The following is a 14,564-nucleotide window of genomic DNA, read 5'->3' as shown; positions in this document are numbered from 1 at the left end:
ATTCTAATAGCTTCACTGTTGAATTACTAACCAGTTATAATATCTTAAATATTCGCGTAGCAGCTTGCGACATCGGCAACAGCGCTGATGCTTGTTCTTATGCCGAAAATCTTAGTGACGTCAGATAACGACGCTTTGGAATTTTCTAGAAACGTCGCAAGAAACAGCTTTAGAAGGTTCTAGAAGTTTCTGTAGTTCTGATACTCTGTACTATATTTGAATTAAAGGCATAGAAAAATTCCCGAATTCGCTGAATCGTGTTTATAAACAATAGTGTCCGAGAGCTTGTACTTTTCCCAATTTTAAATTCGTGAAGACTGCTTCAACCCCGAACAATTACATATAATGTTATTTACTATTTTAGTAAAGTTTATATTTATTTTTTAACATATTCGATTAATTATTTTTAATCCATATAATTTGTGTTCCATAAGTTGTAATACTGACGTAAATATTCAATTTATGGAATTTGAATTATCTTCATAAAACTATATGATCCGGGTACAAAAGATAATGAACTTTTAAAAAATACACAATTAAACTTATTTTTCAATAAAGTACTTAACGTAAATCTTCATATATGCAAATAATGTTATTGATTATTATATTTAGATAATTAAGAATATAAATAAAATACTGTATTTTAAATATAACCAATTACAAATTAAAATATTAACTATTAATAATTTAAAAAACTATATACATAGATGTATAAAAATAAATATTAAGTTAAGCAAATAAGATATGCATTATTAAAGTATTTATTTTAATATGAAATAGTAGATCAATTATTATGAATTCGCTATTATTCATAATTGATATTTTAGAAATTAAAATTTATTTTTATTTCGTAAAATTTATATAATATTAACTTTAGTATATGTACTACTTTCTTAATATTCATCTATTATTATAATTATTATTCATTTTATTATAAGTAATTATTTGAATATCATTAAAAATTTTACAAGAAAATTGCGCGAATTCAAGAATCACTAAGCTTAGATTTTCATTGCGCATGCCTCAAAGTGCACTATGTTTGCTTACCTGATGTTACAGCTAAATTTGCAGATTTCAACATAATATTAAATATTTCATGAATGAATTTAATTGAGCCAGAATGATAGAATTAGTAACCTGATAAATTCATTTTAATTTTGTCATTAAATATTATAATTAAGTATCTTAATAAAATGTCGATCGTAGAACTTATTTCAACTGATGAATTTCAAAATTTTATAAAGTAAGTTTGTGAGTAATTTTTGTAATATAGCTTATTACTTTACTAAATTTGATAAGAATAAAAATTATAAAAAAAATGAGTTAGCAATTGATTGCTTTATATATATGAATTATTTAAGCATTAAACTATAAATAAATATGTGTATAAATTTAATTAATTTGTCTTTACAGGTCAAATGATTTTTGTGTTATACATTTTTATGCACCATGGGCATTACAGTCTATACAAATGAATATATTATTTGAACAAATGCGAAAATTAAACAATTATAAAAATATAATTTTTGCAAATATTATAGCTGAATGGTTACCTGAAGTTTCTATAAAATATAATATTAATGCAGTACCAACAATTTTAGTATTTAAAAATGAAAATTTTGTATTTAGAATTGATGGCTTCAATCCAAAAATGTTTCAAGAGCAAATAAATAAACAATTAATGAAATCAGAATATTTTATTGACAGACTTAAAAATTTAATAAATAAAGCTCCTTGTATTTTGTTTATAAAAGGAAGTCGAAAAACTCCTTGTTGTGGATTTTCAAGAGCAATTATCAATTTGCTAGATCAATATAAAACAGATTATGAAACATTTAATATTTTAGAAGATGATGAAATTAGAGAAGGTTTAAAAAAATATAGTAATTGGCCAACTTATCCACAGCTTTATATAAAAGGTGAACTTATTGGTGGATTGGACATAGTTAAAGAATTGTGTGAATCAGGAGATTTAATTAGTATATTACCCAAAAAAATTGAGTAATAAAACAATAAACTTTTCAAATTTATTAGCATATAATCATTATTGCATAATTTTTAATTAAAGTGATTATGTACATTAGAAAATAATAAAATAATTTCCTGAAAAATTTTAATTTCTATTTAAAATTGAATGATTTAATTCTGTAAAAAAAATATAGAATAAGCAATAAAATAGATTTACTCTTATTATTTATATTAATGCATTACAACTATTTGAACTTGTTATATTCTGGTAATTTTTTTTATAAATAAAAAGAATTTTTAATTTTCAGTGTCATAAATTTTTATTTAATAATTAACATTAATTATAATCAGTAGTAAATCAAAATATTAACTTATCTAAATTTAAGTTTTAAATGTTCATTATACCTTACTTATATCATAAATATTGTAGATAATGTATTTTATTAAATTGATATTAAGTTTAATTTCTTGAATTTTTTCGAATATGTTTATTTCTGTTACTGCGAGATATTAGATTTTTAAAAATATTAGAATTCATCATTTTCCTGTAAAAATACATATAATTTTTTAATTTTTTTATGTATTATTAATAAAAAGAATATATTTTGTTTTAATAATTCTTTAAAGTAACCTTTGCTCTAATGTAGATTGTTTTAAAGGAATATATGCGTATGGATCAGGTTTCCCCTTTCTTTTAACATCTCCAGAACCCATTTTTGAACAATATTCTTCACCAGGTCTTTTTTCTTTTTTATTGATTTTTAATGAACGGTGAATTCCAATTCCACTGGCTAAAAAATAGTGTTTAAATAAACAATTACATGGCTACTTAATGATGAAAAAGTTACTGAATACCTTTATAATTTGAAACTGTGAAGGTAGTGTTAGAAGCAATGCTCTCTACACTAGTACTAAGTTTACGTTTCCTTTGTAATGGAGTAGATGATTCAGTTGACTGTATAGAGCTTACACCCCCAAGATTATCTGGTTAAAATGATTTAATATTGAATAGTTACCTTAATTATATGACCTATTTTAATAAACAACTGTAATGAAGATTAGATTTTGAAATGAAAAACTTCAAATAAATATCAATTTTAAGATTTTCTTGCATTAATTTTTAAATTAAATAATTTTTTCAGAATTATTTGACAATAGTACCAAAAAATATAATGGAGATTATTTTAAATATAATATTTAAAATTTTGTTAATATACAGTATTGTGTATTCATTTATTATTTTAATAAAAATGAATACATTTACAAACAATGAAAAATAGTAGTATTATATTTATTTCTTACTTTTTCCATTTTTAAATGGTAAGTTAATACTTTTTTTTTTTTTACTACTATTTTCATTTTTTATAGCATCCGTAATAATTAAACGACCATCATCAGCAATTTTAAAGCCATAATTCTCATCTTCTACTTTAGGCGTGAGAGTTTTGTTACTGTTGGAATTTGTAGCTATAACAAAATTAATTATCATTCAATAAGGAATATTTCGTGAACAAGAATTTGTAATAGTAAAATAATACTTGATATATTTTTAGTAACGGTAGAATCAATAAAATTAACAATATTATATTCATTTTCTTGAATCCATGTTTTTATATTTAACTTATGTTTATGTGTTTCAATTAATTTTTTATCACTATTACTAAGTTTTTCATCACTATCGGCCAAAATTTCTTCAAAACTGTTAAATAAATTATTTATAAGTCTTAAGAAGTATTAAAAATATAAAAATATTTATCATACCTTTTATATTTCCGTTTAACAGTAAATTCTTCTTCGCTCTTATTTTTAGTATGTTTTCTTTGTTCATTGAATTTGAGTTTTTTATTCTCAATTTTACAAATATTTTTCAACCTCTTATGCATAATTTGATCAGAAATAGGTATCATATTAATTATAACATTAGATCCAAATTTTCTTATTAATTTCGTGATAATATCACGTACTTTTAGTCGAAAATGCCCTTTACAATCATCTGTCATACATGTTAATCCCTTCATCTATTAGTAAATATGTTATTTATTTAAATTAAAAATTTGTACATGCAAAATGAACTATGGTTAGTTATGAGTTAATAAATTTGAGATTATTTGCTTAAAAAAATTTTTTGATAAAATTAAAATGATGGAAAGTTTCTTCTGCTATTTTTAATTAAAAAAAAAAAAAAAAAAAACAGAATTTTGATTATCCTCTTTACTACTTAATTGATTTACTTACAATTTTTGATATATTAGACACTATTATAGGTGTAGCTATTACTGAAAGGTATATTTTTATAAGAGTGAGAGCGGATAACACAATTTCTCGCATTGGTTGAATAATAAGATAACAAGATAGATCCAGTATATTTTCTATTGACTGAGCACTCATTGAACCTGTAAACAAATAAAATTAGTTATACTATTAGAACTTTAATTATAATATAAATATTTTATAAAATTTCATAATATTGAATATTCAATTTACCATTATAATGATACATAATTGAAGAAAGAGCAAGTAGTGATGCACTACAATAAGTAACAGTATTACTAAGCCCAATTATTAGAATATTTATGTAATCTTCAAAATCTTTTTTACCTATTAATTTTTCAGCTACTGTGTTAATCAATGTATAAGATGATGACCTACATTTTTCATTTAGTTCTTTAATACCCATGACAGCCTCTGGTATAATTGCTTTTAAAAATTTTGTCTGTTCTATTTGTGGATGACTTTTTACCAGATGAGTTATGCATCTAATGCGAACCTGAAACATAAGAAACACAAGAGGAAACATTATGTTATATATTTTAAATGTTATTTATATACTGACCCCTTTGCTAAGTTTTTGCACTGTTAGTGAAGATTTTGTAATTACTTTTTGTATTAATTTTCGATTTTCTTGAACAAAATTTTGACATGCTTTATTTTTATTGGAACATATTTCTTCTAAAAGTCTATAAATATAGTTTTTGTATTATAAATATGTATGTTATATTTATATATTTTATTAGTATTGAAAATTGTAAACCTATAAGCTTTTTTTTGCTCTTTTTGTTTTTTTATATCCAAAAAAAAGGGTACGCATCTATTATATAATATTTTCACTCTATTTATATCTGTATATTGACATAAAATTCTTACTAAATCAAAAATACTCTCTTTAAAAAAATCGGTTTCCTTGGATTCAGACAACTTTTCCAATGCTTTATCAAATAATTCTCCAATTAATTGTTCATTAGTAATTTTTAAATAAATCTAAAAATATATGTGCATATCAATTTAAATTTATATTAAACTAAAATTAGAAAATTATATAATTACCTTGATTGTTTCATAACAAGAGAGCTTATGCCCTTCCTCATCAGAACCTTTAGGTTGAATAGTATATAAATTAAATAGAATAGGTAAAAAATTTTTTGCAAACCCAGCAAGTTCTTCAACATCATCTTGATTGTTATATTCAATCGACCTTGTAATTAATTTTCGTAATGATGCCATTACAGGTAAACGTAAGTCTTTTTTATCACCAATTATTATTCCTAATGTTTTTGCTATTTTCTAAAAAAATAAAATACATATCAAAACATTAATAAGTTAATTAAAAAAAATAACTATCTAGTTTTCATTTGTACCTTAAAATTTTTTTTTATATCTGGTGCATTATTGCAGAAACTTGGCAAGAGAGCCCAAATTTGTGATATTAATAATTCATGACTATGAGCTCCAATATCATTGTTAATTTCTTTTAAAGCTTTATACTTTTTCCTAATTTATAAAATAATCATTAGTATGTATTTTTTTTATTCAAAATCTATAATTGTGATTCTTACTCGCAGGATTCAGCTAATGGAAGTAAATGATGAATATAATAATCAAGTGACGAGTGACTAATACAATCCTTTAAAATTGGCAATAGCCAACTGCGTTTTAAATTAACTTGATGTTCTGAAGTCTAAAATATTTTTGGTTTTAATCACAATAATAAAAATTAAAAAAAAATCTAATATCAAATAAATACATAATACTGATCTTTACTATACAATGTATTTTAATAACTATATATACATTTGTGCATACCAACATTTGAATGGAAATTAATGAATTTTGTTTTTAACACATCACGTTTAAAACAAATAATTTTACCTTCAATAATTATTAAAAGAACATTTCGTTGGGATGTAATTATAGGACAAATAAAAATAAATATAAATAAATTATATTTGGTATAAATATTATCATTTTTCAATTTCTTATCGATAATTTTTATAAACTAAAAATTAATTTATTTTATATCATTCATATATACGTTTTATAAATATATTTCTTCACATAAAATCTTATTATAAACTATATAATTTATTTATTTTTAAAAATAAAAGCGAATTATAAATTAAAAAATATTTTAACAGAGATGAATCAAGTAATTAACTACATTTTTTAAAAAATTATAAAAAAATATAGTATATATAAATGCAAATTTAGTTTTATATTCAATCATCTTTAAAATATAGTAAATAATTAATAAGTTTTCAATCCAAATATATAAATTGAGTACATGTAAATAAAGTTTTACTTACATTTTATTTTATTTACCTTTCTTTGAAAATGAATGATAAAAACATTTTAATTTATTGGTTTTAAGGAATATTATTAGAAATATTATCTGATTATTCTGACTAAACACTGAATAAAAAGAATATACTACTTTAATTAGCCAAGATATAAATCAAAAATAAATTGCTCAATTACATATTAATACCAATGGAAGCAAATATGATGACATTTAATCTAAGTATAATTATTTTTCACATAAATATACATATGAATTTATAAACTAAATTAATCTTAATAAAAATTATTCAATGATGTGATGAAATGAAATGTTAATTTAAAAACATGAATATTGTATTTAATGTTTTAATATTATATGTAATTTATTTATTTAATTTTAGCAAACCTGCAATGGAACAGCAGTTAATACTGTTTGTGGACCTAAAGATTTTATTGCTGCACCTATTGCAAATTCTATTTCTACATTATAAGAAAAGTTGTAAGAATCTCTAAGTTCTGCTAAAATGACTATAATCTCTACTAATTCTGTTTGGCAAATTGATCCAATGATCTATTAAACATAAATAATGTATAATGAACAACATTTTAAAATAAAATACATCATAACTAATAACTTTTAATAATTACAGTAAACAATAAAGGTATGAGATGAAGTATGTAATGCCATGCAGCAATGTACTGATATTTCAATCCTTGTTTAATAACGTGTATTATTTTAATTAATATTGGTTTACATCTAAATATAATTTAAAATTAATTTAAACCAACATTTCCATAAATTACAATTTTAAAATTCTTACTTTTGTGATAATTCTTCATTTTCACAGATTGAAGCAATACATATTTCAAAAAGAGCTTTTAAAGTATGCGATGTTCCAATATGAATATCATTTTTATCTGAGAGCCAGAGTTCCATACATTTTTCTATTATTCTTGGTATATTTATTGCACAAAGTTCTGGAAAATACCTAAATATTATAAATAATTTTAAGTTTATAATTTGTATATATATCACTACAAGTTTATATATAAATAAATTAGGAGTTACATTGCTAAATTACAATATGCCTCTTGCATAACTGCTAGCCAAGCTAATGTAGGTTGTGTATCTCCTTGTGCAGGTTGATAATCATATAGTGCATTTATAATTTGTGCATTTAATTGTGATGGTAAAGTTACTGCAGTTGGCTTTGATAAAAATAAACTGTGTAATGTTTGAAGACAACAAGATGTCATCAAAATATTATTCAACGTCATAATACTAAATAGTCCTTTACATAAAACCTACAATTTTGAATATCATGAAATAATTAAAGTTGTATAAAGTACGTTTTTATCACATACATACACACACACACACACATATTCTTTGATAAGAAATTTTATCTTGAAGAAAAATAATGGCATTGGAAATTGGCTTCATTTATACTTTTAAAATAAAACTCACCTTTATAAAAAATTTTGGTAACTGATAAATAATATCTTTAAGCAAATTTAATACATGCAATGTATTCATTATTTGCCCTGATTGACCAGTTATTTGTATTTGAGCAATACAATGCTGAGCTATTTGAGATACTGCTGGATGAAATAAAGGAGGATTATCTGTTTTCATAATGTCACTACCTATGAAAAAATAAAGCATGTAAATAAATTATTTGAATTAATGAAATTAATTTAAAAGAGATAAAAGACCTTTTAAAATAGAGCAAACAGCATTTTGTGCTGCTTTTCTTACTTTTGGCTTAGAGTGAAATGTAAAAGCCAAAAAAATATCTAAAATCTGTATTGTAGAAGCATTTGTCCAAACAGAAATTTCTTGAATTTTTAGTAAATAAGAAAGACAATAAATGCACTATAAAGCAAATACAAATATAAAAATATGTAATTTATATCTACAATGAAAAAATATAAGTAAAATAATTATTACAGATTTTAAGATGAAAGAGTTATCTTCTGAAGTATATTTAGTTAATATTTGTAAAAAAATATAACTAATTTGACAAAATTGCAATTTTAATATGTTTTTAGGTACTGTTTTCATTCCCATACTTAAAAGTGAAAGAATAGCAGAAATAGATTCTTGTGTATCAGCCACTTTCAAAATGGTTATCTTGAAAGAAAAAGAAAATAATAAAAATACTGTTTCAATCAGAATTAAAAAAAAATTAAATTGATAAATATATGTATTATAGTTTACAAGAGCTGCGTAATATTCTGTTGATGACTCTGTACCCTTGTTTTGTTTAATAACATCAGTAACTGCTGCCAACACAGCAAGCATTTCTTTGTGTATTATTGAATTTGATTGAAAATGACATAAAAATCTGTAAATATTTGATCTTTGTACTATTTAACTTTAATAAAATTTATTTCATTTTATTAAAAAGTTTTATAGTTTTCATTTTTAATTTACTTAATTCATATATAAATCTTATATCTTTATTAAAATAATTATTAGCTTTTAGATTTAATAAAAACTTATTAATCAAATTTATTTAAAGTATAAAAGCAACAATTTAAACCATTTAGTAAAATATAATTATGAAAGAATAAAAAATTAATAAAAACTATAATTTAATTCCAATACTTATTTAACGAATTCATTAAAATATAAATATATAAAAATGTAATTTTTATAATAGTAATAAAAATAATTTATATCAATAATCATTTTTATGAACAGTATTGTTCTTTTGAATATTACATTTATATAAAAAAGCATAATTTTTACACATTTCAAATCATTAAAACAATATTCAACAATTTATAATATAAAATATAATAAATCTAAATTATTATATTAAGAATTTATTATATACTGATTATATTAAAAAAATATATTATATACCGATTAAAAGAAATATTAGAACAATTACTCCAAGTATTAGTAAAAGTACTTCCATCGATTGAACTTTCTTTTTTATCAATTTTAATGTTATTAATTGCATCTTGGATTCCTTGAACAGTGTCATGTTTCTTTAAAGTATCTATTGTAAAACTTGTGGAACCTATTTAATATTAATATTGGAATATTAATATTAATTATTATTTAACAAATAAACTATTAAAAATATATTATAATACATTGAAAATAATAAATTAATCTATATCACCCCTATAATTAATAAAAAACGAATGCATTTATAGATTTTCAAAATTTTTTTATAAATATATGTTATTCTACCAAGATTTTGTTGGAAAAAGCAGGATCGTGCTTGATTTCGAAATTTTTTTGTTTTTGGATTTGAATTCGAACTCTGTCCTTTTATCCAGCGACTTTTTTTTTTTTTACAATTTAAACGAGGTCCTAATATTCCCATACTTCAAATTTTCTTCTGCAAAATAATTATTTACAATAATATCAATATAATCATATAAAAACGTGGAGATTATAATCGACAAATAGCTTTAGTAAATATAAATGGAGATCATTAATTAAATGTATGTAAGATGGTCGGTTCGATCACTGCGAACCTAGTGGATTCTTGTATAAATCAAGTAAGAATTTTGTAATTTAAAAAAATATTTAATTTTGAAATATTCATGTTTTATTCAATTTTATCATTTTAAAATTATTTTAAAATATAGAAAATTGACCTTCGATTACTTCGAATTAATTTGATATAAGATTGATGATAACGAAATAATTTCCTATAATTAACAATACAAATATGGAATTTAAATTAATCCATTAAAAAGTAATGCTCTTCCACTGTTAATCAAAATTTGTAATAAAGAAGAAAAAACGATTATAATTACGAAGAAATTAAAGTGTATTACTTGTATATAATCTATATTTAACTTAATTATATAATTCTATTCTTTAAAAGTATTTTTATTGAAGTTGATTATTATACACAAAAATATACATCTTCCTAATCAATATAAAGTAATCAAAATGCAAATAATCAATCAAAATAGTTATTTAAAAATCCAATATTATTTCAAATGTATATAATTAAACTAAAACAATAATTAATAACTATAAAAATATTATGCAGCTCATTTAATTATTTTTAAATAAAAAACTATATAATAAAATTAATTTTTATCATATTTAACTAAAATTGGTACTTTTTAATTTGATATAAATATAAATATTGTCTCCTAGCTTCATTAGTAAAAATTAAATAAAAGAAATGAAATTATTAATTTCATATGAATGAATTTAATTTATTACTATTCGAGAATGCGAGAACATTTTCTTGCCACGACTTCCCTCGGTCGCTGAACATTCGAGATGGTCAATACATCTGAAAAACTCCAGTGAATATTTAGCTTATTTATTCTTGCTTATCTAAAAACGTGCTCATGCTTTTCCGGTGCAGTAAAAACTAATATGTTGTTTACTGTTAAGAAGACGTAGATTCTGATAGAGTATCGGATATACGTAAAATATCGAGTACTAACATTTTCTAAATAACGACAACAAGCAATAGGCATACGTGCGCACACGGTTTTTTAAGACAATTGTTCGGGATTGATGCAGTCCCATGAATTTCAAACAAAAGAAAGGTCATACGCGCAGTCCGGCGTACCGCATGTGCGCCTAGACTGACCGCACGTGCACCAAGGCTGACCATCACGTGCGCCTAGGCTGATCCGCACGTGCGGACCGAGACGGGTACTCGAGCAAAATGTTTACAAACAAAACTCGGCAAGTCCGAGCAAGATTACGATCTAAAATATAATTTACTGCCAGCCCTCACAAAAAAGGGACACCTATGAAACTTCTAGAAGCTTCGTTTTCTCACGCCAAAGGAAATTTTCTGGAAGAGACGCGCATAGACACTGTTGCCGGCGCTGCAGACGCCGCATGCACATTTAAACGCAACGTCCATGAGGCGACGCTCATTTGTAATATCACTTCGCTCTCAATCAAGCGTAACTGCCGCTCAGTGTATAGTATACTGTGAAGACGACGCGTGGACATATAATCGGCATCATAGTTAAAAGGTACTCGCGTGCATACTAAAAGGAAATCGGCAGAGTAGATAGTGATTACAGTGAAGCCAATGGAATAGTAATCAAAGGAAACAGTAATTAAACAGCAATCAACAGACTTTACCACCACTTTATGAGGTACCTATTTTTATATTAATAATTAAACTAGTCACATCTAGCACAAAAAACCTAGGCATTATCGCATCCCCTGACGCAGTCGACAGGTGATGGACACTTGGTCGTGCATTCTCTAAAATAAACACCAAGTGATTAGCACGTGGTCGTGCATGCCTGAAATAGTCACTCGGTGATAAGCACGTAGTCGTGCATTCTCTGAAATACTCACCGAGTGATGAGCATGTGGTCGTGCATGTCCTGAAATAGTCACCAGGTGACGAGCGCGTGGTCGCGCATTCCTTCTAATAGTCACCAGGTGATGAGCGCGTAGTCGCGCATTCTCTAAATAGTCAACTCAATGATACAGTAAGTCAAGGCCGGACTTCAATATATCGACTGATCAACAGTAAGGACATTTTCCAGAAATCCTGAAGATTTCTAAGGTTTATAATCAATGATACTTGGGTGTAACTAGCTCTTCTACCGTTCCCATAAATAAATACAGATACAATTGATTACTTAACATATTCCATTAAACATCTTACACCATATCAAGTATAGTTATTCATACATCAAACATACTTGATTCAACTACCATCTTCTCATGCTACATCACAAGCATGATTGACTGACTACACCAGCTGATATTTACAACATCAGCATTACTTCAACTTCAAGATACTTAGTCATATCCATAGAACTACAATAATTTAAGAATACAAGAACACAATTCAATTAACATTTCAATAGAATTATTTATCTCTACACAACAGTGCAATATTGTTATAATTATTTACATTAATAAACATTGTTTTTACTATATACACGATATTTTTCAGCCTTATCTGTTATTGTTTCCTTTGAAGTTATCCTGCCGAGAGACTAATCCACTGAACTATTGAATTGGTAGTTCGAGCCATAAACTAAACCTTTAAAATCGAACACTGTGTATTACTAAGACCTTAGAGTATACAATTATATTCTTCTTAAACTCTATCTTTTATTGTACATATAACATAAATATTCGATTTATTGTATTCATGTGAAAAAATAAAATTTTATAATTATTTGTTTGTATCTACATGTTAATTATTCAATAACTATAAAAGAAATAAATGTGATACTACTGGAAATTCAAATTCATTAAAACATTTTTTTTTAAGTTCTAAATAATTTGTTGGTAAATACTAAATGTTAGTAAATAAAGTTACTAAAAATTTATTAGTAAATAAGTAAATGAATAATATTGAATAAAAAAATAACAAGTACAAAATCTTAAAGAATACAAACAAACTTCAATGTAAAATTCTATCCTAACTCAAAGGAGTAAAAATATGATAAATCGAATTAATCACTAAAATATATACGCATTAATAAGTACTATTCACATATGCCAAAAAAATAAAAATATAAAAAAAAATATAGTTGCAAAAATACCAAATTTAATAGATAATGCAATATGACAAAACAAGGGTAGAGAAAGAAGGAGATAGGCAGATGGTGAAAACAGAAAGAGGACGAGGAAAAACTCGAAGGCGCGATATGAGGCAGAAACAGAAATATGGATAAAGGCGGTGTGGCTTGTTAGGAGATGAATGAAAAGTTGTCAGAGCAGTCCAATAAACGTCAACTCTTCGAGCAAAGCTTACCTTGAGCTTACAAGCAGATAAGCGCAGTGTAGACGCTCCCATTCGGCTAGGATTCGCTTTTCTCAAAGACTCCTTCCTAGTATACATCATCAGATTAAAATCTTCTTTCTTCCACTCCAAGCCTATTCCCATAAAATTTTATCTTATATCTGCTTTTTTTTAATTGTACACCACCAGCTTCATCGTTGAGTTATTTTTACACCATTCTTTCGAAGGAAGACAAGGAACTCAAGCTCCAACCTTCGAATGAAATCAAAATTGGTATAAAGTTTTCTAAAAATGGTAATTGCAACCATACTTCGAAAAATAGAAAAAATCGATACTTTGTAAACGAATGTGTTACAAGATTATGAAGATGGTAAGGATTGGCAGTAAATATAATGCATAGAAAATCAGTTTTTACTTATCAATTGTCTAACTATGTTTACATAAAATTCATTCCTCTTTTTTATGCAAATTTAAAGAATATTTTAAAATTTTTAAGATATTTTAATTAAAATTTAATCTAACATAATTATTAGATACGATTCCTTTAAGTAATTTAATTAAATAAATATCTGTGTTTTTAAATCAATTTACTGCCAAGTTAAAGCACGCAAAAAGTATAGAAAATTTCTCAAATATTTGTCAAATGGTTACTAAAATATTTTGAAACTATATTTTTTATATATATTTGTCAACATAATACTTTTATTATATCTTTTTTTAAATATAATTCTATACGCATATGTAATTATGCAGATGAATTCTTATGTATACAAATATAATGTTAATATAAATATTAACTTATATCTGTACGGTTATTGAATAATATTTAGAAATAAACTTAAACAGTTTTGAAATTAAACATATTTTCAGAAAATGAAATTATTTATGCCAATTTTTTCAATTATAAAACGAATAATAATAACATTCTACAACGTTAATAATATGTTCCTACTAAAACGAAATTTAACAATTTTGCTATAATTAATTAAAAGAACTCGAGCTCCAATGTGAAGTTTTTAATCAAGCTAAAAATGAAACGAAATGAACCGCCTCTAATCACAGAACGATTATTGCAGAAAAGTCACAGTGTCTAATAATAGAGTATTCGGCTCGAAGGACCAAAATGTCTACAATTAAAGTAAGCTCTCAGATGGTTGCTGGGAGGATTGTGGGTAAGTGAACAGGATAGTGCATGTATTCAATAATTAATACTTTCTTTATTATTGGTGTTTATTGCTGTTATCCCGTTTAATTACACTATAATCATGATGGATGATGGAATATCTATTTTGCTGTTCCTTTATTCCTGCCACGTGCTAG

General features: G+C 24.5%; 2 protein-coding genes across 2 annotated transcripts; one reads left to right on the top strand and one right to left on the bottom strand.

The window, feature by feature from the left end:
* The first annotated feature begins 1,036 nt into the window (after positions 1-1,036).
* Positions 1,037-2,035, top strand: Grx3 (Glutaredoxin 3). Its single transcript, XM_011498848.1, has 2 exons — positions 1,037-1,243; positions 1,414-2,035. The coding sequence occupies exons 1-2, from the start codon at positions 1,194-1,196 to the stop codon at positions 2,003-2,005; spliced, it is 642 nt and encodes a 213-aa protein (XP_011497150.1). The 5' UTR covers positions 1,037-1,193; the 3' UTR covers positions 2,006-2,035.
* A 390-nt stretch (positions 2,036-2,425) lies between these two features.
* LOC105361597 (RRP12-like protein) lies at positions 2,426-9,958 on the bottom strand. Its single transcript, XM_011498846.1, has 23 exons — positions 9,731-9,958; positions 9,395-9,554; positions 8,744-8,870; positions 8,474-8,656; positions 8,239-8,398; positions 7,991-8,169; positions 7,592-7,827; positions 7,344-7,511; positions 7,171-7,279; positions 6,929-7,093; positions 5,802-5,923; positions 5,604-5,736; positions 5,293-5,529; positions 5,000-5,226; positions 4,802-4,925; positions 4,453-4,735; positions 4,204-4,361; positions 3,730-3,986; positions 3,507-3,667; positions 3,271-3,435; positions 2,824-2,952; positions 2,600-2,759; positions 2,426-2,513 (listed from the first exon to the last, which is right to left on the bottom strand). The coding sequence occupies exons 1-23, from the start codon at positions 9,864-9,866 to the stop codon at positions 2,429-2,431; spliced, it is 3,864 nt and encodes a 1,287-aa protein (XP_011497148.1). The 5' UTR covers positions 9,867-9,958; the 3' UTR covers positions 2,426-2,428.
* Positions 9,959-14,564: the final 4,606 nt, after the last annotated feature.

This window comes from Ceratosolen solmsi, unplaced genomic scaffold (genome assembly GCF_000503995.2).
Source record: "Ceratosolen solmsi marchali unplaced genomic scaffold, CerSol_1.0 scaffold30, whole genome shotgun sequence".
In the NCBI taxonomy this organism is placed as follows: Eukaryota; Metazoa; Arthropoda; class Insecta; order Hymenoptera; family Agaonidae; genus Ceratosolen; species Ceratosolen solmsi.
This window is presented reverse-complemented; position numbering and strand designations above follow the sequence as displayed.

Bases quoted from the DNA above. Each gene is read 5' to 3' on its own strand.
- Grx3 (XM_011498848.1), top strand. From the start codon at position 1,194: ATGTCGATCGTAGAACTTATTTCAACTGATGAATTTCAAAATTTTATA. The intron at 1,244-1,413 runs GTAAGTTTGTGA...TTGTCTTTACAG, and splicing joins GAATTTCAAAATTTTATAAA to GTCAAATGATTTTTGTGTTA.
- LOC105361597 (XM_011498846.1), bottom strand. From the start codon at position 9,866: ATGGGAATATTAGGACCTCGTTTAAATTGTAAAAAAAAAAAAAGTCGC. The intron at 3,987-4,203 runs GTAAGTAAATCA...ATTTACTAATAG, and splicing joins TGTCTAATATATCAAAAATT to ATGAAGGGATTAACATGTAT. The intron at 2,760-2,823 runs GTATTCAGTAAC...ACTATTTTTTAG, and splicing joins CACAGTTTCAAATTATAAAG to CCAGTGGAATTGGAATTCAC.